General features: G+C 44.4%; 1 protein-coding gene across 1 annotated transcript in view; it reads left to right on the forward strand.

The window, feature by feature from the left end:
• The window catches only part of Dscam (DS cell adhesion molecule), a 479,658-nt gene that overhangs the window by 444,592 nt on the left and 10,480 nt on the right, over positions 1–24,586 (forward strand). The window contains exons 29-32 of the mRNA XM_028752551.1: positions 3,835–3,950; positions 6,894–7,043; positions 16,159–16,356; positions 18,341–18,643. Of these exons, the coding sequence (XP_028608384.1) occupies positions 3,835–3,950; positions 6,894–7,043; positions 16,159–16,356; positions 18,341–18,643 (767 nt within the window). The remainder of the gene's footprint in view (positions 1–3,834; positions 3,951–6,893; positions 7,044–16,158; positions 16,357–18,340; positions 18,644–24,586) is intronic.

Below are 24,586 nucleotides of genomic sequence, written 5' to 3' on the forward strand. Positions count from 1 at the left end.
TCTCTCTCTCTCTCTCTCTCTCTCTCTCTCTCTCTCTCTGTCTCTCTCTCTCTCTCACACACACACACATACACAGATCCTCACTGAAACTCACAGACACTCATAAACATACTCATACATACACACTCATACACAGTCATATATGCACACTTATACATAGTCATACATATACAAACTTACACACACACTCATGCATATGCGTGAATATACACTCATAGATACAAACCTACACTCATATACTCAGACACACTTAGACACACATACTTATATATACACAGATATACACTTATACATAGACACATTCACACATGCTTACACACACTCAAACATGCAATCATACACACAGATACACACTCATTACACAGACACACATTTATACACACTCTCATAGATACAGATACACATTTATGCACACTCATACATGAACAGACACTTACACACACACGCACAACAGACCCATATGGATTTAAGGAAATGTAAAGACATTAAAGAATCATAGTGATAACAAACTCACTGGATGACAGAAAACGGTGTCTTATAAAGCTCTGTCCACTTTCCCTGCCACTGCTGTTTTAATCAAATAGCAAAATATGGAATGGCTGATCAGAGGTCATATTTTGATAGCTGTTTGAAACTGTTCAGCTGAGTCCTGTGCTATGTAAACATATCATCATTTTGCTTCCACAGTAAAAACAAAATAAACAGAAAACCAAAAACAAACAAAAAAACAAACGCCATTAGAATCCTCTAAGTTACAAATAGGTTTCTTCTAGCTACATTGTTTAAAGGCTTCCTATGTCTATAATGACCAACGGTGATAGGTTTTGAGGATCATCCTTTACATGTTAAACAATAGAAAACCAAGCATGGCCATAAATATTAATCTCATGAAACACCCTAGTTGGAGCTTAGCCGTTTAGACCTGGAAGCTTATCAACCATGGCCAAGTCTTTGAGACTAAGGTTACTAAGCTCATGTCCTGTCACACAAGATAACATGACACATTTAATATTTATTGAGAACCTCCTTGGGCCACCTGCTGTTCTGGGGACGTGTAAGGACCAGAGCAGATGAGTCTATCCCTGTGGAGATGTGAATCCAGTGGGAGAGACAGATAATGAATAAGATAAGCCAATTACATGTGTTTAATTGACTTGATTAAACATACGCTGGAGATGGTGCCAAGAAAACTAAATTAAGTAGGGAATGGGGCTAGGACAGGAGGGATTCCCCCGCAGGGCCAACCTGGCCTACTGAAAAAGATGGCTGCTAAGCAGGCATCACAAGGACATTGCAGGGGGGCCAGGGGATATGCCCTCTCCAAATGGAACAGGAAGTACACACAGAGGCCTCACTGGTAAGGGCCTGGGTCTCAAGGTTCACTGAGCCATTTGCTTGCCTTTTCACTGTGGGACCTGGCAGCATCTTCTCTGGAGATATGGGACTGTCCCACCAGCCCTCACTTCCTCACTGTCCTTGTCATACAGCGTCATCATCCCACACCAGCAGAGTCTTCACAGGGGTTACTTAGCTTGTTGCCTATGTCCCTGAGACAGGGATCCTTCATTGTCAGTTGACTGTAACCTGTTCCTGGTGCTCATAACGTGTCAGACCAGCTGCTTCCTAATAACTATTCTTAAGGAGAAGGAATGGATCTCGGGTTTCTACTTTTGGTACAGGGACGTGTTTGAGTCTTCAGTGGCTTCTAAACGGGTCTTTTGGGTATTCACAGGGTAGAGGCTGCCCGTGTGTTTCTGTGGAAATTCAGAGGGTAGAAGCATATGGTAGGCAGCACACAGTCCCCAGGGATCTCAAATGCTCTTCGTTTTCTGCAACTGTGTGAATCTCTGCACTTTTCTCCTTTCTTCATTTTTTTTTAAAACCACAAGTGCAATGGGAAGTGAAATAATTTGAAAGTGTATAGAGACCGTATGAAAAACCAGGCCAAAAGGGTTGAATGTGGGCTGCACATCATTGGCATGATTGGGGTATATAACCCAGTTACGAGTCTGTAGAGCAAGAAATGTGGTTCAAGATGAAGCACCCAGAGGAGCACTGCATTCAGAAGCAGATTTCTATCTATCATCCATCTGTCTGTCTGTCTGTCTGTCTGTCTGTCTGTCTATCTATCTATCTATCTATCATATACCTATCATCTATCTATCTATCATCTATCTATCTATCTATATCAATCTATCTCTATCTATCATCTACCTATCATCTATCTATCTATCTATCTATCTATCTATCTATCTATCTGAATGTAGCCTTGCTTGTGAGGTGCTTTGTTTACATTCACATGAAGAGAGGGGGTGTCGTAAAATATCCAGTTGTAACCTGGGCTTCAACAGGCATCGTACAGGGCTTTCTCAAATGGACATGATGTTTGGATGATCTAGGTTCCATCAGCTACTTGGTTTAGGAGTGGGTGAGAAAGAACTAAGGAGACAAAGATCTAGGGATTCCTTTATTGGAGAAAAAAACACTTTAAATGCACCATGCAGACCTTGCTCTCCCTTGAATGTAACGAACAAATGAGGCTGGGAGATGGGTCAGTGGGTAAAGAGCCTGCTATACAAGCACTGGGACCTGAGTTCAAATCCCAAGCACTCATAAAAAAAAGTCAGGTATAGCTGGTTCAGTGTCACTGGATACCTGCTGGGTAACTAGCCTAGCATAAACAGCTAGCCCTGGCTTCAACCAGACTCTATCTCAAAAAGATACAATAAGGAGCTACTGAGGAAGACACCCAACGTTAACCTAGAGGACCCAGAGGGCCTCCACATGCACAGGCATAAAAGATAAACAGATGAACAGACAGACATTAAAAGGGAGGGAGGGAAGAAGGAAGGAAGTAGAATTAAGCAACCATCATGTGAACCTGATTCTAGAAATCACCCTGTAGATATATTGAAGATTCTACCCCTGGACTTAGGCCTACCATCAACAGCTTCAGTGAAGAAGAAGTATCCCAATGCCTTCCACTTGCTAGGGGGTGCTTCAGAAAACATTTAAACATCTAGCACATCTGTATGAAAGACTGAACCACCCCTAAGTGGATTGCTAATTAAGGCCTCTGTCGGCTGTTCAGCACGAAGGTTTAACTCAGAGCTGCCGGCTGTAACCGGCTGTGATTATCCCAGGCGGTTCTACTACCTACCCCCATTACTTGAGAATTCACTCTCAGAGTAATTTTCTGGTACACAAATTTTGAGATAAAATTATTTTAGTAATTGAGGTTTTTTTTTTTTTCTATTTCAAAATAGTGCTCAGCTAGGAAAACCAAAGTGATGTTGGAGATGCTAACAAGGCATGTGGCTTGTCACTGGAAGATGAACAAAAGGATACTAGATATCAGTACAGCTCTGTTAGTGAAGCTACCGTCCAGTGCCCAGCTGTTCACAGGCTTCCTCCCCTGCTGTCGTCACTATAGATAGATAGATGATAGATAGATAGATAGATAGATAGATAGATAGATAGATAGACAGATAGATAGACAGATAGAATATAACTATACATGTCATTGTCTGAATGTCCCTTTTTAAGAATTATTCTCATCCTTACCCAAGAAATAGGAATTTTTTTCAAGATTGATCATTATTGATTCCACCTATTAGAAGTATATATGTTCTGAATCTCCTTTGCTGAAAATTAATCATAATACATATGAATCTCTTGATTGAAGGAAAGGCATTTTCTGTCATGTACGTTGCCCTCTTGTCTCTTCAAGCTGCTTTCATAGTTAAACAATACACCAGGTTGACATAGAGTAACGTGTCTTTGTAACGTCATGTTGAACTGGGTCGGCTAACACATGCTCTCTCTTACTCTCAGCAAGAACACACGGACTTCAGATACCTTAAGCAAACAGCAACAGACTCTGAGAATGCACATTGATATACCCAGGGCTCAGCTCTTGATTGAAGAGAGAGACACCATGGAGACCATAGGTAAGGTGCCCTGCCAGTTACATTCTAGGGAATGGTGGCTGCAGGATGAGAGGCCACCATGCCTCCTCATCCTGAAATGCCAGTGAGGGAAGCCCTTGACAGGGGAATAGTTTGCATGCCCCATGAGTAGAGAAGCTGAGGGGAATAATAAGCTCCAGTCAGTATACCACAAGACTTCCACAACCCTGCTCACTTTGGGCCTTTCCTGGAGAAACCGTTGTCCCTCCAATGATGAAAACTTAACAGCACAGTGCGTTCCTCAGGCTGCCTTGTAAAGCTTCATCTTAGAAGTCCTCTGTGCTCTCTCTCCTTGCCAACCCTGACAAGGGCAGCCTACATTAAATAAACCTTCAAGATTTGATTAAGACTTAAACAAATAAATGCCTCCATGTAGGCTGTCTCTCTATTCCCAGCATCGCATAGCATCCTGGACTGAGAGAAACAGCCAGATCTCCACCCCACAAACTCTCCTGCCCCCAAATTTCTCAGTTTTAAGAGAAGCCATGAAAAATGACAGGCACTGTGGCCTATCCACCACAAACCCAGCACCTTGACCTGCCATCTTCCTGTGACTGGTAACAACTATGGCAGCCCCTAACAGTTATCAAGAGCTACCTAAATCCCATGGTCTCTTTTAGCACGTTCCATGTTACTCCCTTAACCGTCTATTGGCTCACAGGAAAGAGACTGCTCTTCTATGAGATGTGGAAAGGTTTTCACAACTGGCCAAAGGGAAAAGGGCTTCTGTGGAGTGAATGCCAGGGGACCCTTCCAAAACAAATGCAGCCATTTCCCCATGGCCTAGATACACTGCCTGCCTCCCAGTGTGATCCCTGAACACCCCCTATCAGGAAGGCTGCAAGAGGAGGTCAGGTAGAAGGAAAGTCTCCTCTGTCACCTTCACCCTTTCCTTGTCCCACTGTCTTGAAAGGAATCTTGAGCTGATGACTTTGAAACACCAAGGCCCAGTCTGCCCTCCCTACATCAGCATTCAGTCCAGGCATAGCCTCGGTTAACAAAACTATGACCAAGTTCAGTCCAGCCCTCAGTCACGTGACTCCCATTAATTCTTAGGTCCATGTCAAATAGGAAGCCTCGATTTCTCTCAAGTGCAGTAGGGTGTGTTAGTTTTTCTCAGTGCAAACCAAAGGTCATGCTTTACTTCTGGTTGTCTATGTTTTTGCTGCGCGGACTTGCATAATACCTCTCTCACTGACCTCCAGAGATAGGGCATTAAAATTAAAATCACCTTTGGCCATGCACTTTGCTAGGCCAACACCATGTGTTGATTTGCAAATGCGGGGAGTCTGGGGAGCTTGACAGGTCACAGTGGTTATATAACAGTGAGGGGTATAGAGGACATTTGTAAGTGTCCCTCCTCAGACCCTTCATAATCCTTCAAAGGCCTGTTACAGTAAGATGGAGCCTGTCCATGGTGCATGGCTTCCACGGGCTCTTTATTGTAGGCTGAATACCAGATGGCTTGCCAGTCATCGCTGTATGTCACCATGACCCGCAGCCAGAGATCCATCACAATCTGCCCGGCATCGTCTGTCACTGACCATCATTTGTCTCCTGTAATTCCAACATAGTGGGTCGATGTCATTTTCTAATTACTAGGAAACACTCCAGGCTTTGGTTATAAAGGATCCAACATTAGACCACCATTCATTTCTGCCCAGAATGAATGGCCAACCTCGCAATCAGTGAGGAGGCACTTGACATTTCCCAGGACAGGTTTATAACCCAGCAGAGAATCTTATCTTAAAATCTTAACTACCTACCAGAATCCACAGTGCAGCTGCATTGTGAAGGATAAACCAATGTACATAGGGGGTCCTCTGGTTTCAGCTGTAATTTCGAGACTACATCTCTGTGAAAAATCCCACTTTTTATGAGGGTTTGAATGACAGCTTCAGAGCCAAGCCTCCAAGCCCAGCTCTGGCACTCATCTTCAATACCAACCTGTGCCGTGCCACCCGCTGGGACACTCAGAGACAGCTTGGCAGCCTCCTCTCCAGTTCTCTGCCAAGAAATCTGATTCTAACTTCAAGAGGCCTTTCCTCCCCTGCCAGAGCCTGAGCAACTGGGTTTTGTAAGGTTCTCTCTGTTCAGAGCCATTTTTGGGCACAGAAGCCTTGCTGTGTTGTTTATGAACATAGCATCAGTAACCCCTCCCCCAATCCCTTCAGACATGCTGTAGCAGGTCCTGGCTGACTGATAATCAGAACATTAGCCTGACTTACAGTCTCTGAAAATGTACAGAAAGTCTATACTTCCCAACCAAAGTCTCCCTTTGTGTCAGAGAACTCTAAAGAAAACAGGAAAGATAATGACAGTCCTCAGACAGACAGTGGCACTGCATCTTACACAGCTGTTCCCCTTGGGACCCCAAGGCCCTGGCTCTTGCCTCCTCAGCTTCCCAGAGCCTGTTCCCTGAGGGACTTATAAGAGAGACATCCTTGTAATCAGTCAAAGCATGTACTAAAGATTAAAGGCCAGAAGTAGCAGCAGAAAAGGAGAGGAACCATTAAGTTCCTTAGGATAGTCCTCTTCCCCCTTCTCCAAACAGTGACCAAGGTCAGTGTGACAGCCAACCCCAGTGTGGAGACTGCAAGGCCTAGTTCCACAGAGTGTTCCAGCAGCTGAAAAGGCCTGTCTCACAGGGCAACCCTATCACTGGGAACATTGACAACGTACAGTATATCTGGCAAACTTTGGAAAAACACGTGAACCCCAAAGTATGCCAAATGGTCAGCTACACCAAGTGATGTTGTTTTCACAAGAAGCCAAGCCCCCCCTGGATGTTGTTTTCACAAGAAGCCAAGCCCCCCCCTGTGTGTGTGTGTATGTGTGTGTGTGTATGTGTGTGTGTCTTTAGACTGTCATTTGTTCTCATCTTTGTTAAACACACTTGGCCTTCCTGTGTGCCTCCTCTTGCAGATGACCGCTCCACGGTCCTGTTGACAGATGCTGACTTTGGGGAGGCAGCCAAACAGAAGTCGCTGACAGTGACTCACACGGTGCATTACCAATCGGTGTCTCAGGCCACCGGGCCCCTAGTGGATGTCTCCGACGCTCGGCCAGGAACGAGTGAGTGTTCAGCAGCCCTTGGAATGTGTGGCTGTTGTCAATACTGACAGTATCCATGCCCCTCGCAAATAAAAGCAGAGGCTTCTCAATCACACACCCGAGCAATAGATGTGATGAACTTTGAATTGGGATATTGAGATGTCCTTTATTGTTAGGTGTGTGTCAACTCAAACCAACACACCTTAGTCTTGGTTTACTGTAGAAATTGTTAGAAATTTCAGGTGAATTTAATCCTTTGAACTTTATACAACATGGAAGAGAGAAAGATGATTAACTTGAATATGTTGGGCACTGTCCCATTTGGGGGAGAGAAGCAATCTCACATGTGTTATCTACAGCAACCTTTCAAGGTCCTGACTCATAAAGTGACATCAGAGTCTTTGTTTCAGGCATTGGAAGATGGAGTTTCAGACAGATAGTCCAAGAAAGCTGCCGTAGACATGTCCGACCTCAAAGCTAACATTTGTCTCTTAAACACACAGAGAAGAATGATGGTTCTGGCTAATCTAGAGATTTTGTTCTGCTTAGTTATTCATATTTGCATTGATAATAGATGGAAATTAATTACTGCAAAGAAGTTTCCTAATATGCATCTAGCTTATTAATTAGATAGTCTTGTTTCTTCATAATTGAAACTATTCATAAATCCCCTCAAAGGGTGAGAAATTGATGTCCCAATTGTCATTTTGGAAGCTTTGCTGTCTATCTTGTAAGTCCCTAATCACTCTCTCTGCAAAAATCCACACTTCTAGAGCCATATAGTATCATGAGGAAACCCATGATGCATTGCTGGAGGCTGTGGCTTACAAATTCTAGATTATGCCATGCAGTGAGCTTCATGACATGACTGATTCTCCCAAACCAGGTTATAACTCTCAGGACAGCATTGAACAAAGCTAAGGATCACCTGAGACTGTGGCTTTCACCATGTTGAAGCCATGTTTGCTTTGTCCCTTGTGCTAAGCTTATCTCCACCCTTCTGAAGATGTCAGTATGTTCTGAAGACATATAGTAGGAACCAGTAGCTCTCTGGGCTTGTAAGAACCTTGTTACTAAAATGCTTCAAGGTCTTGACCGCTTTGACTTGACTGTACTGACTTTACCGCTGTGGGCTGAGACCTGGCTTGAGCCTCTTAAGATTTTAGGCTATGTTTGCTCTTAAATCAAAGGAAAGTTGACACATCTAGAAGATATGTCTTGCCTGCCTTGATCTCAGCACACTGGTTCCATCTGCCAGGTAAAAAGCAACACAGAATCATGCTTTCCTTTGAACGGCCTTTGAGAGCAAAGGCATACACAATGGCATCACAAACAGTTAATGCAGGAGCAGAGGCAATTATAGGAATGTACCAGAAACTTCCAGCAACCTCAAGAATGTGCTCTGGGATAATGGGAAGTGGTTTTGATGACATTTAAAATATCAGAGATGAATTTGCACCACGTCCAGACACTGTAAACCAGGTACTGCAGCAGGCAGGCAGGAACCATGGGTGGAGTGTGCTACGTGTCTCATGGCTATGAAGTTGTTATTCGTCACTGGGGAAATAGAAGGATTCATTCACTCAGCATTTAGAAATGTTTATTCGGATCTCACTTTGCATAAATGGCTCATACTCAGTGTTGGGAATGCACTGCAAACAGAAGGAGGAGAGATGTGGATTTTTAATTTTAGTGGGAAGGCAGATATTACACAAGATGTGTGGTTTCTTTCTCAGGAAATGGTAGATTTTTTAAAAAGACAGAGTAAAGAGGTGCAGAGTCAGGCCAGTCAGGTACAGGGACAGTGGGAGGAGCCCCCTGGACCTGGGTTTGGTGGGAACTCCTCCATGGAGGAGGAGGTGGTTAAACCAGGGTCAGAGGGGAACCAAGGTCATCAAAGGGATCTGGAACTGGCTGTCAGGAGAGAGCAGGGAGGGAAAAACCCCAAGACTCTCTGGAGCACTGGAGCAGACCCAGCCCTGGGGTGCTGGCGAGCTGCCATGAAAGCAGTTAAGAGAGCAGGAGACAGAAACAGCTGCCCAAGCCAGGCCATGCCTGTGGGCTCCATTCTGATAGTCCTACAACACTGTCCTAGGATACAGCCTGGCTGTCACCTGGAAACACTAGCCAAGCCATGTCTGTGGGCTCCATTCTGACAGTCCTATGACATTGTCCCAGGATACAGCCTGGCTGTCACCTGGAAACTCTAGCCAAGCCATGTCTATGGGTTCCATTCTGATAGTCCTATGACATTGTCCCAGGATACAGCCTGGCTGTCACCTGGAAACACTACAACTTGAGAACATGTTTCTTTCCTTTGTGGTGAATCTCATTAAACCACACTGACAGAAAGCAAAGTGATTCAAGCTCGGGCACCACCCTCCAGTTCTCTCCTCCCATCCTAAGATGGAATTGTTGTCATCCTAAAAACACTCTATTGAGGATGTCTGCAATCTTTTGATTATCCCATTAACTACATTCTCAAACCTAAACATGGTAGAGAACAGTAATATGCAAGTTGTGTGTGTGTATGTGTGTGTTGTGTTTGTTTTTAATGAAGACACTAAATGACTGGCCCCACAGCACCTTCAGAAGCTTGGCCTTCAGGAATGTTCTGGAACCTAGATCCTTGCTTGCTCTTGCTCCCTGGAGCTTGCCACCACCTCTAACCAGCTGTCACCTCTGTATTAACACAGTTCTCTGATCCTATGGCCTAAGCCCAGCTCATTAGAGCTTGTTGTGTTTGCAGAGAGATATCCCTCTGTGGGTGCAGCTGCACACCCATCAGAACTCCTCATAAAGATTCCACCTGTACCGAGCAGGGTTGAGGCTTCCTGATCACAGTTCCCTCAGATGTGCGGTGTAACAGAGTTCTATAGCATTTGCATTAAATTAGGTACTATTAGGAATCTGTGGTTGGAAGTGTGTGGGAGGACACACACAAGTTCTAGGCAAACACCGTGTCGTTGTGTCAAACAATCTTGAGCATCTGGAGGCTTTGGTACCCAGGGAGGTTCTGGGATCCAGTCCCAATGGTTTCTATGATCCAACTCTATTCCCCATGGCCTCAACTACAAAAAAGCATCATTCTTCTGTCCTCTATGTTAGGATCATGTTGCTACTGCAGGAGCCTTTATTTATTACTAGAGAATCGGAAAACTGCTGTCTGTATACAAACACAACAGCACTGCAGAGTTTGTGTTCCCAAGCATTTTATTAGCTTGCCAGAGAGTTGCGCCAAATTCTTCTCCTGTGGATAAGGAATGGAAACAATGTGTCGTTCACTGCTCTCCCCCCACCCCCATGTGAAGACATACACTTTGGCTCTGTCTTCTGCCCAGTTTCCTTCCTTCCTCCTGCACAGATGACACTGATGTTATACACTTGAACCCAGGGCTCTGTTCACACCCTGCATGTACTCGCAGCACATGCCTTAGTGCTGATCAACTATAGAGTGCTGGGATCAGAGTGGCAGGGATAGAAGTAAACCGACATTTAACTTACTTACGTAGGACCCGGGAACTCAGTCCATTACTCTTCTCTCTCATCCATCTCCAGAGATTTCTGTTCAGCAGATCTGTGTGCTCTAACCTCCCAGAGAAAGCACATTCTTTCCTCCCTTCTGATGGAAAGAGGCCCACCCACAAGATCTTCTCCTGGGAAAAGTAGCAAAGTCTGCAAGTGTGATGACCTATGATTGCTTTTTTTTTTTTTATGGGCTGGATATCTGAAAGTTACTCATTCATTCATCAGATTGCTCACCTGTGTACAGAACATTCTCCATTAAATCTCATCTCTCCTTGATACCTATGGGTTCCTGGACCTCCAAGTTATGGCTGCTCAAGTACCTTGTGTACAATGGTTCTCTTAGTTCATTTCTACATCAACTTGGGGAGGAAAAGAGTTATTCCGGCTTACACACCCCAGGATATAGCCCATCACTGAAGGAAGTCAGGGTAGGAACTCAAACACAACAGGAACCTGGAGGCAGTAGCTGATACAGAGGTCATGGAGGAGTGCTGCTTACTGGACTTACTCTCTGTGACTTACTTATCCTGCTTTCATATACAACCCAGAATCACCTGCCCAGGGGCAGCACTAACCACAATGGGCTGAACTTTGGCACAGCAATCATCAGTCAAGAAAATGCCCCACAAACTTATCCACAAGTCAGTCTGATAGAGACATTTTCCCAATTGATGGTCTCTCTTCTGAGGTGACTCTAGCTTGTGCTGTGCTAAGTTCACAAATGGTAATGAACACAGTGGTCCAGTGTTTCTATATAAGATGTAGTCATCCTCACATATACTCTAAATAATGTGCATATTCCTTATAGTGCCTTGGATACTGTATGTACATGGTATTACACCATATGTACACTGTGTGTATGCTGTGTGTACACTGTGTGAACACCGTATATACACTGCCATATGTACACCATGTGTACATTGTATGCACACTGTATACCATATATGGATAGCTGCTATCTCATCACATTTTAGAGAATGGTGATAAGACATCTCTACATGTTCTAGCTTGACAAGTTTTATTTTCTAGATACTTGTGGTCAGTGGTTGGCTGAGTCCTTGGTTGGAGAATGGCTTGATATTGAGGGTCAAATAGTTACCAAGTGCTGGTGCTGGCATCTGGTCCTCTCACTGCCCAGTGACACAGATCGTCAAGTTCACATGTAATTCAATCCTCACACATAGACAAGAGAGTCAAGGTCCCGAGAGGGGAATGACTTGCCCAGTTCCCTTCAACCTGATAGCAGAACAAACACCCCTAAGTCTCAGACAGCTGTGCTGGCTGCTAAGAATTCATAAGCCCAGGAATCATAGACCCTGGGGCTTTGAGAAGAGCTCCCCTCCCATGTCTTTCCCTCACCCCCTTAATTATCTAGCAAGACTGGTGCCATTTCTGCACTGGGGCTTTATGACTGAGAGAACTACTGGGCTAAGGTCTGCCCACAGGTCCTGGCTCCCTGCCAGATGTGGACCTGGATCATAGATGTACTTCCCAGATGCGATGTCCCCATCCCACAAGCTGCAACCTTCCAATACAGAGAAACCAGGGGAGGCAGCTGAGCCTCAGCCAGGAAAACTCAAGTCTTTACCATGCCCCTCTCCTGCCCAGCCCTGCAACTTCACAGCCCTCCACTATGCCTCAGCAAGTGACCTGATCATATGGCTCTCAGCCTGGTCCTTGCCTGCCCATTCCTGGCCATCTTCACCAATCTGAGAAGTCTGGCTTATGAATTGTTAAGGGGCATTCTTCTGTCAAACTGTCTAAACCAAGATTTTAGCTCTCTCAGTTAACCCACTGAATCCTCCCAATACACCTAGGACGTTTTCCAACAGGCTGGGGTTCCCGCAGGCTGAGGGTCTGCTACTCAGGCACCATAGACTTTCATACCCTGAGTGCTCTGACACATTCAGATCACCCAAAGCTAGAGGTGGCAGTGATGTCACCAGTCTCAGAAATGAGAGATACAGGCCTACCCAAATAAAATCACAAAGCCAGAGTTGCATAGCCTTTGAATAATGAAACTAGCCTTGAAAACCAGGCAACATGATTCGGAAAGCCCTATACTTAGCCACTATGTGTGACCTCTTGAGTATAAATGATACTACGTAAAAGACACGTGGGAACTAAGGAAGGCTTATATAACATACATGAATGTGTGTGTACACATACATATAAATGTATCACATACATATCGTGAGTTCTCATATCTACGGCATTTGTGTCTGTAGATTCAACACCCCCACACAACACACTAATGATACAATATAATAACTGATTTCCTAGCATTTATATTGTACTGACTTCTATAATTCATGTAGAAATGATTTTAAAACTACATAGGAAGATGTGAGTAGGTTGTATCCAAATAATGGAAAAAGCTTACAACACACATTGACTCTTTATTACTATAACTCTGAATAAATACTCTGTCACCCAGGATGGTATGAGAGAGTACAGGAAAAAAAATAGCTCCTGTGGACAAGGTGATACCATGATCCAATGCACCATAAGCCCTGGATAAATGTTTGCTACTTAAATAGGGAAATGGTCAGCTGTTAACCATGGGAAAGCTGCTGAGTTCTCTGTGCATAGCTGAGACCTCATCTGAGACCTGAGACCAGATAGCAGATGATTAAAGGAAGACTAATCCAGTGAGCACACCACACGTGACATGCTTTGTAACTAACCTATTACCCACACAATCCTCTCTGATCCTGAATTTGGGATAATTAAAATAATTTGATTCAATGGGCAGAAACTTAATACAGATTTAGACCCAGAGTTGAAAGGTCGGGAGTTATTTATACCCCTGTCCTCTAACTCATTGGCTGCTTGGCAAACAAGCTGCTTAATCACTAAGTTGTATTTATATTAGAGGCTTGGGAGGTTGGCAAAGAATCTTCCATGCAGAGGCAGAAAAATCCCTAGATGAGCAAAGTCACCACCAAGCAGAATCCAAGTATTTGCATCTCTGTTGGAAGCGACCACACCAAGTTCAATTCAGATACAAAATAATGGTTGCTAAAACCTGGTTATGTTTTGTTTTTTTTTTTTTTTAAGTGTGTCAGGTAACCTTGGCTTCCCACATCCTGACACGATTCTAACCCTGGGACACCTGCATAGCACAGAGCAGAACTGTGGCCTGCGGCTCAGAAAACTGATACCATGACCTATATTTTCAACATTTATCAGGCCACTGCTAGCTCTGTCCTCATCCAGGGGGACAAGGGATAATGAATAGAATTAACTTGAAAGGAGTCATAGCTTTGAATAGAAATTTTCCAAATAGGGAGGTCTCGGTGGGGAAGGAAGATCTGAGCTCCACACTGAGAAAGAGCTTTCTAAGGCAGGAAACCCAGATGAGAACTCAGAGACTTGAGAAGAGAGTTAGGGACTCTGAGTCTGCCCTAGCCCAGGCATCCAGACCAAGAGAGCACTCAGAATCCTCTACAAGTGTGGCTGCAATTTGAAACCCAAAGAATTAAAAAAAAGAAAAATGAGATTCCTCAAAACTTACATAAGGGGCTGGGTAATTTTCTAGAAAAGACTCATTAGCATTTAAATAACAAGCTGTACTATTTAAGTTCCACTTATCAAGTCAATAGTGCCTGGAAGACATTTAGACTCCTACCCATGACACTGTTTTTCTGTCTTGTGGAGGACCTCTCCGGAATGTTCCTCTTCCTTGGGAAAATCGCAATTATCATTCACACCTTGTTGTGTACAGGGCTCCGACACTTTGGCATAGCTCATTTGCATTCTTATCAAGCCAGAAACTATCTTCTAATAAAGCCTTCTTCTATGGAATTTTTGCAAGAGATGAAATGTGCCTTAAAAAAAAAATCAATGTAGCCAAAAGCATGCAGCAGGACTGGGTCTTTTGATGACCCAGAGAAATCTTAAAATGTATTGATTTGGCCATCTTCTTAATGTTCCTCTCCTAAATCCTAGAATGATGGATTAGTTCAAAGACCAATAACTAGAAATCTGCAAAGGGGAAAATCTTCCACTTGCAAAGAAAGGTTTTTCCCTGATGCCCCGTGTCAGCATTTCATGCTCCAGTGGGGATTATGGACAAGCCATGGTCCTGTGCACACCCAACTACAGACTCAGACAGCCAGCATCAGGCCACATCTGGCCAAGTAAGAGACGGTGCCTGAGCAGAAGGGCAGAAGAGCTGTGTCATGCCTAAGCTGCCATTGTTCATCCGTGAAGTGACTCCAGGCTAAGTACCAATCCCAACAATTACTGTGGGCCAGCTGTATAGACAGCTCTAAAGACAGACCCTTGCATCTACCCTGGAGAGACATCCGAGTTCACAGAAGCATGTAATTGAGCAAAGACAGCCATGTCCAAAGTTGGGTCTCAGTTTGTTCCTTTGAAATAGCTGTACCAGTGCTGAATACAAAGTGGCCAGGCTATGCCATTCTAAGAAGCAGAGAATTCAGAAATGGAAAAGTCCCTTCCAGGACCCTGGACTACTTTCAGTTGGAGCCCCAGAAAAATCACTCCAGGGAACAGAACACCTCCCCTGGCCCATGGAATTTCAGGAAAGGTAATGCTCTGGCCTGCTCTAGGGCCCAACACACGTTGCTGCTAGTATGTCCCTTCTCTTGGTTCAGCAGGGTTGAGCTAAGACTATGCTTCCCTATTCACCAGATGCCCTTAGTTCCAGACTTAAAGAAGACACGAGCCCACATACACATGGACCTTGACATTTTTTATAGACAGTTGACACATATTATCCAGATATCATTTAACTATTTGGTGTTCATATTAAATAGTCCAAGTCTTCATCAAAATTCCCATGATGCTCATCGAAAGACATTCTGTCACATGCTGAGAGAATGTTGGGACAGAAAAAAAATGTGGTCTTTTGCCTCCAGGGGCTCCAGCTTAAATGACCGAATGGAAAGTGTTGACTGAACTGATAAGTAAACTTGAAACAACTGACATCAGTGTTCTAAGGCTTCAGCAGACATTTGCCATCCTGGGCTCAGACACATTTCTTGGTTCTCCCTGCAGGGGGCAACCTCCTCCTGTATCTCTCTCTTCATAAGTCCACCAGTCTTACAGCATAGGGACCCACCCTAGTCCCCCTGAAACCTCCTCTTGACTGATTATGTATGCAATGACTGTTTTTTCCAAATGAGATCATGTTCCATGACCCTGGAGTCAAGATGAGGGCATAACTTGAAGTGGAATGGGGAGTAGTGTGTAGTTCAGTCTACACCTCAGGAGTAAATGAACCTCAGAACGGAAATCTTGTTCAAACACATTTGGTCAAGTTTACTTGTCTTATGGGAGGTATTGATATTTAAAAAGTTTAAATGAATGTTTCGGCCATTATTAATGGCCACAAGCAAAGTTCTGACCTAAAGCTTCCAAATGGGGTGTTCTTCTGACTATGGGATTTTTAAAATACTTAAATATCTGGCAAACTTAGTAAGTAGGTCATGAAAGAGGGCAAGAAGGCTTTTCAATGGGGAAAATCCAAAGAAGGCTTCCCAGGGGCTTGGCTGAGCAGGGAGGCAGGGAGGGAGGGTGACAGCTGCTTGCTGTGCTTGACCCCTGAAGACAGACACACATTACCCCTTGTTCATTGCAGATCCCACCACCAGGAGGAATGCAAAGGCTGGACCCACAGCGAGAAACAGGTACGCCAGCCAGTGGACCCTTAACAGACCCCACCCTACCATCTCAGCACACACCCTCACCACAGACTGGAGACTGCCTACACCCAGGGCTACAGGATCCGTGGACAAGGAGAGTGACAGCTACAGCGTCAGCCCATCACAGGACACAGGTGGGCACCGCATGCTCCCTTCTCGGTCCTAGCAGGGCGTCCCAGGCTTTGTGAGGAGGGAAGCCTGTGAAACCTTCCTTTTCTCCTGCCTAGCTTCTCTCACAAAGGTCACTTTCAAATAACAACCGTTTCTCTGGCAGTTCCCAGGCCAAGTGTTCAGCATTTCCTATGTGCAAGGCCTTACTGAGTTTTGCAAGATCGAGCCGAAGTGCATCTATCTCTTTTGCAGGTGTCTTGAGTCTCCCACCCATACTGCTCTCTCTCCCTTGTAGTTCCCACCCAGCAGAGAGAAAGAAGCACTTTTATATCTCACCCACACAGTGGCAGTAATTGCTGATTGTGCTCTGAGGGTGTCTGACCCACTCCCACCTCCAGGATTAAGAGCCCAAACTTCACATCCTTCCACCGACAAGGTCACAGCACCCCTATAGGGAACACAGGCTGATCCTTCTGGCAATTAACCAGGTTGATTATAAGACAAACAAGCCATCAGGCTGATGGTGTCAGCCACCAAGACTTCACTTCCGAGCGTGACCTCCTCTAAACTCTGTAAAGTTATATCTGAATCTAATAGCTATAGAAAATTTTAATACTCATTTTTTTCCTCTTCACAACACACTTCAAAAACAGGGCTCCAAAGGTGGCGTGTCACTGTGGGGATTTATTTTTATGTCTGCTATTTCTCTTAGAAGGTTCTCAGAGGTGACTTCAAAACTTTTCTGTAGATTTGAAATAGAGAGACACCTTTGACTGAGGTGACATGGCCTTGTTGTAAGGCCTGTTTGCACTGGTTTTTGTCCTATTTTCTAGTTCCCATCAAGATTGGTAACAGCAAAGGATGAATCCTGGGGACTGTTCTGCCTTTTGAAAAAGTCAATTTTCAGTGTGTGTGTGTGTGTGTGTGTGGTGTATATATGTGTATCTATGTATTTGTGTGTGATGTGTGTGTGCTATGTATGGTGTGTGTGTATGTATACAGTGTTGGTGGATATATGTGAATATGTTTGTGTGTGTGTCCGTGTGGTGTGAATGTGGTGCATATATATGTGTATGGGTAATGTGTGGTGTGTGTATATGTGTGTGGTATGTGTATATGTGTGTGGGGTGTGTGTGTCCATGTGTGTGCAGTGTGTATGGTCTGTGTGTATGTGTGTGTCTGTGTGTGTGTGTGTGTACGCATGCACACATTTGTATGCACTTGAATATACCCATTCACATGTACACTTAGAGGCCAGAAGTCGACATTGAGTGTCTTCTTCAATCACCTACATCTTATTTTTTGAGGTAGGGCCTCTCACTGAACCTGGAACTCACTAATTCAGCTAAACTGATTCACCAGCAAGCCCCAGGGTTTCTCCTGCCTCTCCTATAGCAGTTTTTAGCATGGGTGCAGGAGATCAAACTCTGGTCTTCATGCTTGCATGGCAGACACTTCACTGACAGGGCCACCTCTCCAGCCTGTCATCTTCTAAAGATCATCTAAGGATCATCACATCTTCCTTCCCAAGTTGACACCCATGGAGCTGAACTTCAAAGCTTGGATATTTATGCTAATTACAAGCCTCTGCAGTGCAGATGTGTTTGCTGGTTGGAGCAGGAAAGAGTGCTGCAGCATTGACACTGCCTCCCAAATGTCCCTGCCAAAAGCCAAATGGTTTAAGGGGAAGGCTTTGCTTACTTATAAAATACCCAAGGCTGAGACATCTGACTGCAGCAACTGGTTTGATGCGAAGTCCCTGAACTTTGTTGATGAATCTGGCCCCAGAGCAGCCAAAGCAAAGCCTTCTGGCTCAGCCAAGCCTCCCCTAGATACAATGTATCTGCAGATTACAACCACAAGTCAGGAAAGGTCATCCATCCAGTTGGTCTAGATACAATGTATCTGCAGATTACATCCACAGGCCAGGAAAGGTCATTCATTCAGTTGTCCAAACATAGGCCACCAACTCATCCCTGTCCCTCTTTTCTCTCTCCTGTGATATAGACCGAGCAAGGAGCAGCATGGTCTCCACAGAAAGTGCCTCCTCTACCTATGAAGAACTGGCCAGGGCCTATGAACACGCCAAGATGGAAGAACAGCTGAGGCATGCCAAGTTCACCATCACAGAGTGCTTCATATCTGACACGTCCTCCGAGCAGTTGACGGCAGGGACAAATGAGTACACGGACAGTCTGACCTCCAGTACCCCTTCAGAATCGGGGATTTGCAGATTCACTGCGTCTCCCCCCAAACCTCAGGATGGAGGACGAGTGGTGAACATGGCGGTTCCAAAGGCCCATCGGCCAGGTGAGGACCATTGCTTAGAACATCTGTCTACTGTGGACAATACTCAGTTCTTACACTGGGTGGGTGTTCCTCTTACTAATTGATGCAGAACAAATCACTGCAACCATTATTTGCCAAAAACAGTAATATTCATTTATTTTATTCATAAATCTGAGATTTGGTCAGAGTCTAGTGAGGAAAGCAAGCAATAGCTGTGGGATCTACTTTTTTAAAAAATGGCTAACTCAACTACTAAGTCTCTGCCAGCCATATCTCCCATGTAATTCATTCCAGAAAGTGGCCTGAACATCCTCCTAACATGGTGGCTTAACTCTAAGTATAAGCATCCTAAATGACAGACATGGAAACCAGCCATGTCCTTAAGGTTGGTGGGAAACTGAGATAGTCAGCTTACCATCACTATAATAAATCTTCTTAGGATGGGTACTTTGTTAGTAAAGGAGGATGGTTCAGCTCATAGTTCCAGAGGTCTGATGGCATGGTGTTGACGTCAGTTACTATGAACTGAGGCCCTCATAGTAAATGGCTTTGGGGGAGAGGGGTATACATGTACAAAAAGACCACACAGTGAGACGAGAAGTTACCATATATGGAAAGACTCTTAAAATAGATAGTTCTTAAGATAACTAATGCAGAACCACCTGAAGCCTCGTCAAGGGCAGTATCCCATGACCTGCCACTTCTTATGACCCCACCATCTCCCAGCATTAGCACTCTGAAGACCCCCAGCACAGGGGTCCTTGGATACACACTCAGCCATCCCCAACCCTAGCACTGACAACATCCTTTACACTACGGTGTGGTGTCCAAGCAGAGCCCAGAAAGCTCAGGGTTGAAAGAAAGACATCTCTCTGCTTGATGAGAAGAGTCAATGGTCAAGAGCTGTGTTTTAAAAACTGTTTCTTTGGGGGCCTTTGAGAAGAGAGGGGTCTTAGCAGGAGGCAATACTAGGGATCTCTTTTACCAAGGTACTCAGTGAAGATGACAGAAACTGGAAAATGTAGGTCAAGGGTTAACGTGACCTTCAGCTTGACCTTGTGTGGATACTCTGGGCTTGTGAGTGATAGCTAAAACTTTACACTTGATGAGAGAGGATGGACAAACCACATAAATCAAAGGTCTAGTCTTTCAAAGTGCTGACATGTTCAAGGACTTCATGGTCTAAGTTAAAAAAAAAAAAAAAGACCAGGAACTTCCATCCACCCAACTACAGATACAGAGAAGGCCCTGGTTGGGCCTTGTGTCCAGAGAAATAGAAACTTTTCTGTAGAAATTCAGTTATTACATGTTGGCTGCCATACTGAAAAACCATGCCCAGCACAACTGAAGCAAAGCTTCAGACTGAATCCACTAGGCCAGTGGGCTGCTAACCTAAGGAAACACCCTTTTTTGTTTTTCCCATCTATAAGGGCTGCCCCACACCCTTTCCTTCATGGATCAGCCAAAGATGCACATTCATCCTGATAGCTTTGTTTCCTGAGCCACAGCACTGGCATTATTTAAAAATATATATATACTTCCCTCTTTAAATTATGATCACTGTGTTGGGTCTTATGGCATAGGGCAAAACTGAAATAAGGCTCTAATAAATGCATTAAAATATGTAAAATGAGAATTACCTATTGGGCAGGTAATCTCCCAGATAGACTCAAGGGTTGTGGCAGATGCAATAAAGAGTCCTAACTTCATTTTCACTCTGTCTGCCTCTGCAGGGGAGAGGTCAGGCTGTCTGTGTGTTTTCATTCATGTGGTTTGCTGTTCTTAGCATTTATTAAAAGGCAAATGAAGATAAGATGTGATAATGACTTTTGGACCTTGCTCATCCTAGAGGTGACAAGAACAGCAGGAGGCGAGATGAGCCACTGTGTAACTGTAGTTGGGTGTGACACCGTATCAATGCTCTGGGTTTGTACATGAGCATACTGCCAAATGCAGAGGAGCAGGGAGGAAACAGAGTGTTCTGGGGTACCAGCAGACTCCCAGATAGTTGTTAGAATCTCTGGAGTATAGGGGGCTCCACACATGCCTCTGGGGGCTTCTTCCTTTCTTGGCGGCCATTAAAGTCCTAAAAGCACCCACTCCATCTACACAGCCTGTGTATGCGCTCATATAAGAGACCATACCACCACTTTTCCTTTGGGTGTAATTTAGGGCATAGAAAGTACTTCCAGGTAGCATGACTGCCCTACCTTTGCAAGCCTTTAAGTCATGAGAGGCCTAACCTTTTCTTTAAAAGGTTATACCATCTGTATGGTTGGGTTAAGAAGTTCTTTTATTTAAAGTCTATACTATGTTCATAACATTGTTACCTTAGGGCATCCCAGACATCACCACAAAGTGGCTATCATCTTAATGCATTATTTAAAGTTGAGTGATTTTTATAATTCTAGATATGAATAATTTCTTGAGTCAATGTGAGTTCTGATGTCTACAAACTTTGTTTTTGTCTAAGCCACAGGGCTGGATTATTATTGGATCTTTAATATGCTTTATAAGAGAGATTTCATCCTCTGGGAACCTTTCTGTTTTTCCTTCTTAATCCTTCAGGTGGCTCTGCATTAGTTATCTTAAGAACTATCTATTATTAATATATTAACGGTATGAGGCACAGAACTGGTTCTGCAGGGCCCCAAGTCCAGCATGAGAACAGGTCTGAAGGTGTGTAGAACGGGTAGATCAAATACAGCACAGAAGATTTCCTGACAGAATTATGGTCCTGGGTGATGGTGAGACCAGATTAACCTTTCTGATTTGGGCCAGAAAAATGAGGGCTATAAGGTCAGTCAGAAGTTCCATTAGTCAGCCCTAAATGCACAAAGTGTGTGCATAATGTCCAAGCAAATGACCAAAAGCCTGGCACAGTTCTGGTACCAGAATCTGGCCATAAAACCCCACATCCTACTCCAGTGGTCTTCTCTATCTTAACATCATGCTGTGGAGATGATGCAGGTCATTGAGGGGCATCTGTGAACAAGTCAAGATGGCTGCATCCACTTCAAATGGAAGACGTGCAAGCTGAAGGCTGTCTGCCGTCTCTTACAGTGCTAATCTCATTCAAGCCAGCAGCTCTCTGACCAACACTTTCACTAAGCCACCCTTCCCCTGTGCCCCTCTGAGTTCTGGATGAGGAGTGTTCATTTCTGCTTCTAAGCACAGCCTAACCTTTGTCTGCATAGCTTTTGCTTCTCCACCAGCTCTTCATTTTATTGCCTTATCTTTTTACTTCGTCTATGTTCAGAACCAATGATTATGATTCCAAACCTTCAAATTCCATACAAATGGGGATCATGTAATATCTATGAACATGTCTAGGTCATGGTTCAAGTAAGGAAGAGACAGGTCTTGAATATTTTTATCTTTCTCTCCCAGGGTCTATAGATATCCAGTGGGCACCCAGGCAGTGCTCAAGAAATATTTTTAAGTGAATTAACATTGTTGGAATCGACATAGTGCTATGCCTGTGCATAATGCATAGACATTATCGAATATGTCTTCCTATTCATATGTTGTGTTCATGACAAGATTGAGCAATTGGCTAATATTTTAATTACCAGAAGTGATTAGTCAGATATACTCAAATACAAAAGGACATTTAAGTTTAGGCCAACATGCTTTTAAGAAAAATGATATATTTTCCCCTCCTGCCCTTGACAAATCCAAACAAATCACTTCCAGATAGAGGATAATCCCCCCCCCCCCGAGTCAGAGTCTAGCTTTACATTTTAATAATAATGCCTGGCTTGAATTTTTAAGATATGTACATCTTATTACTAGGATGTGCTTGCTTTCTTCAGTCAGGGCTAGCTATTCACATCTTTGAAAAGGCGAAGAAGTTCAAACCCTATATTCCTATGAGAAATTGCTGGAATATTCTGAGGATCTGTCTCCTAGATTATAGAGCACCTTCTTAGTTTTATACGTATTCTGAGCCACTTTCTGTTTCTCTTTGGCCAAGGCTTCTCACTTATTTGTGATGCTTGGCTCATACACTGAGGGATGACACAGCAGGGGTTGACAAGTCAACTCATAGCCCATGTTCCCTTCACACCTGGCCCAGCAGCCTCAGGGAAAGCAAGGGCCCTAAGGTATCTGCACCTGCACTCTATAACCTAGCTTTAAATCTAGCCATTCCAGCTCTCCATCAAAGATGGCTTTGCGATCCCAGCTGGTCCATGGCTCCCCCATCCAATAGCTGCTGTCTAGAGCATCCACCAAATAACCAGATATTGGATGCAGTTGTTGGATTGTAGTTTAGGAGACCTTCATCTTGTTTCGTTGTCCTCTCCTAAATATATGAGTTTCAGCCATGAGAGAGGGTGAAGAACATAGTGTGTGTGTGTGTGTGTGTGTGTGTGTGTGTGTGTGTGTGTGTGTAAGAGAGAGCAGTATGTGTGAGAGAAAGAGCAGTGTGTGTGAGAGAGAGCAATGTGTGTGTGTGAGAGAGAGAGAGAGGGAGAGAGAGAGAGAGAGAGAGAGAGAGAGAGAGCAGTATGTGTGAGAGAGAGTAGTGTGTGTGTGTGTGTGTGTGTGTGTGTATGCTCAGTGTCTCTAGGCACCACCTCCCTGGGAGACCCCGACTCTTCCTTTCCAGCTTAGCTTTAGATTTTAATGATGTTTGAACTTTTAGGGCCTGCACACCTTAAGACAGTTACCAGAATGAGCTTTTTTTTCCCTCCTGTTCCTGTGAATAATTTATCGGGTATCTGCTGAACGGCTTGGGAGCTGAGAATATGGCACTAGACAGACTCAGAAAGAGTCTTATAGGGAGCTATAATGATGCAATTGCACAAGCCAACATCAAAGCTTTAGGTCATGTTAAGTGCTTGCTGAAAGGGAAGTAGCTTAGGGATGGGGTCCAGTCTAGCTGTGGGTATCTTGGCAAAGATGGTCAGAGAAGTCTCACAGAGGCAATGAGATGTGAATTGTATGAGAGAAGGAGCCTAGAGAAGACCCTGTGTGGCCATGGTCCAACAGCAGACAGAAGAGAGAAAATAAAGGCTGAGGGAGCTTGATGTTTACAGCGTGAGAAGAGATTCGTCTGACCCTTCAAACACAGGCAGACACCCACATGCCCCACCAGGATGGCAGTTTAGGAGCCAGGCCAGGAGACTGAGCCTCTGCACGGCTCCTTTGTCCAGTCTGAGTTCATAATAGAGCAGTGTGCTCCTTCCTAGAAACCAGATCTCCCTGACAGGTAGTTGCAGCTTGGCTTCTTATAGATTTCCCTAGGATTCTAGTCTGTTCTCAGGGACAGTCCCTCAGTGCGCTCCTTACGGAAAGACTTCTTCTCAATGGTTCTATTCTTAGAATTCCAAGTATGTGACCTAATTTGCTTTCTATTGTGATAAAAAAAAAAACTCACCATAACCAAAAGATACTTGGGGAATAAACGGTTTATGCGATATACACATCTCAATCTAGTGAGGGAAGTCAGGCCAGGAATTCAATCAGGAGCAGAGGCAGGCGCCATGGAGAAACACTGCTGACTTCTTTACTCTCCATCACTGCTTAGCTTGCTTGCCTGGTTTTACCACCCAGGACCATCCACCCATGGGTGACACTGCCCTCAGTGGTCTGGGCCCTCCCACACCAATTATTAATCAAAACAGTACCACAGACGCATGCCTGCAGGCCAGTCTGATGGAAGTACTTCCTCTAGACCCTCCCCTCAGATTACTCTAGTTTGTGTCAAGTTGACCGGAAGACTAACCAGCCACTCCATTTTCTTGTAACAAAAGTTGAATATCTACAGTCCTAGGTTTTCAGCAGCTACCCCCTCTACTGTCCCTCTCTGTCCCTGCTTTCAAGAGGACCCTCTGTCCCTGAGGCTCTTACACTGCTAAGTGCTCTGCAAAGTATATGGAGCCATTCCTGTTTCTTGGACTCTTAACCATCCTCTCTCTCTCTCTCTCTCTCTCTCTCTCTCTCTCTCTCTCTCTCTCT

This window comes from Grammomys surdaster, unplaced genomic scaffold, assembly GCF_004785775.1.
Source record: "Grammomys surdaster isolate TR1022 unplaced genomic scaffold, NIH_TR_1.0 125925, whole genome shotgun sequence".
Classification (NCBI taxonomy): domain Eukaryota; kingdom Metazoa; phylum Chordata; class Mammalia; order Rodentia; family Muridae; genus Grammomys; species Grammomys surdaster.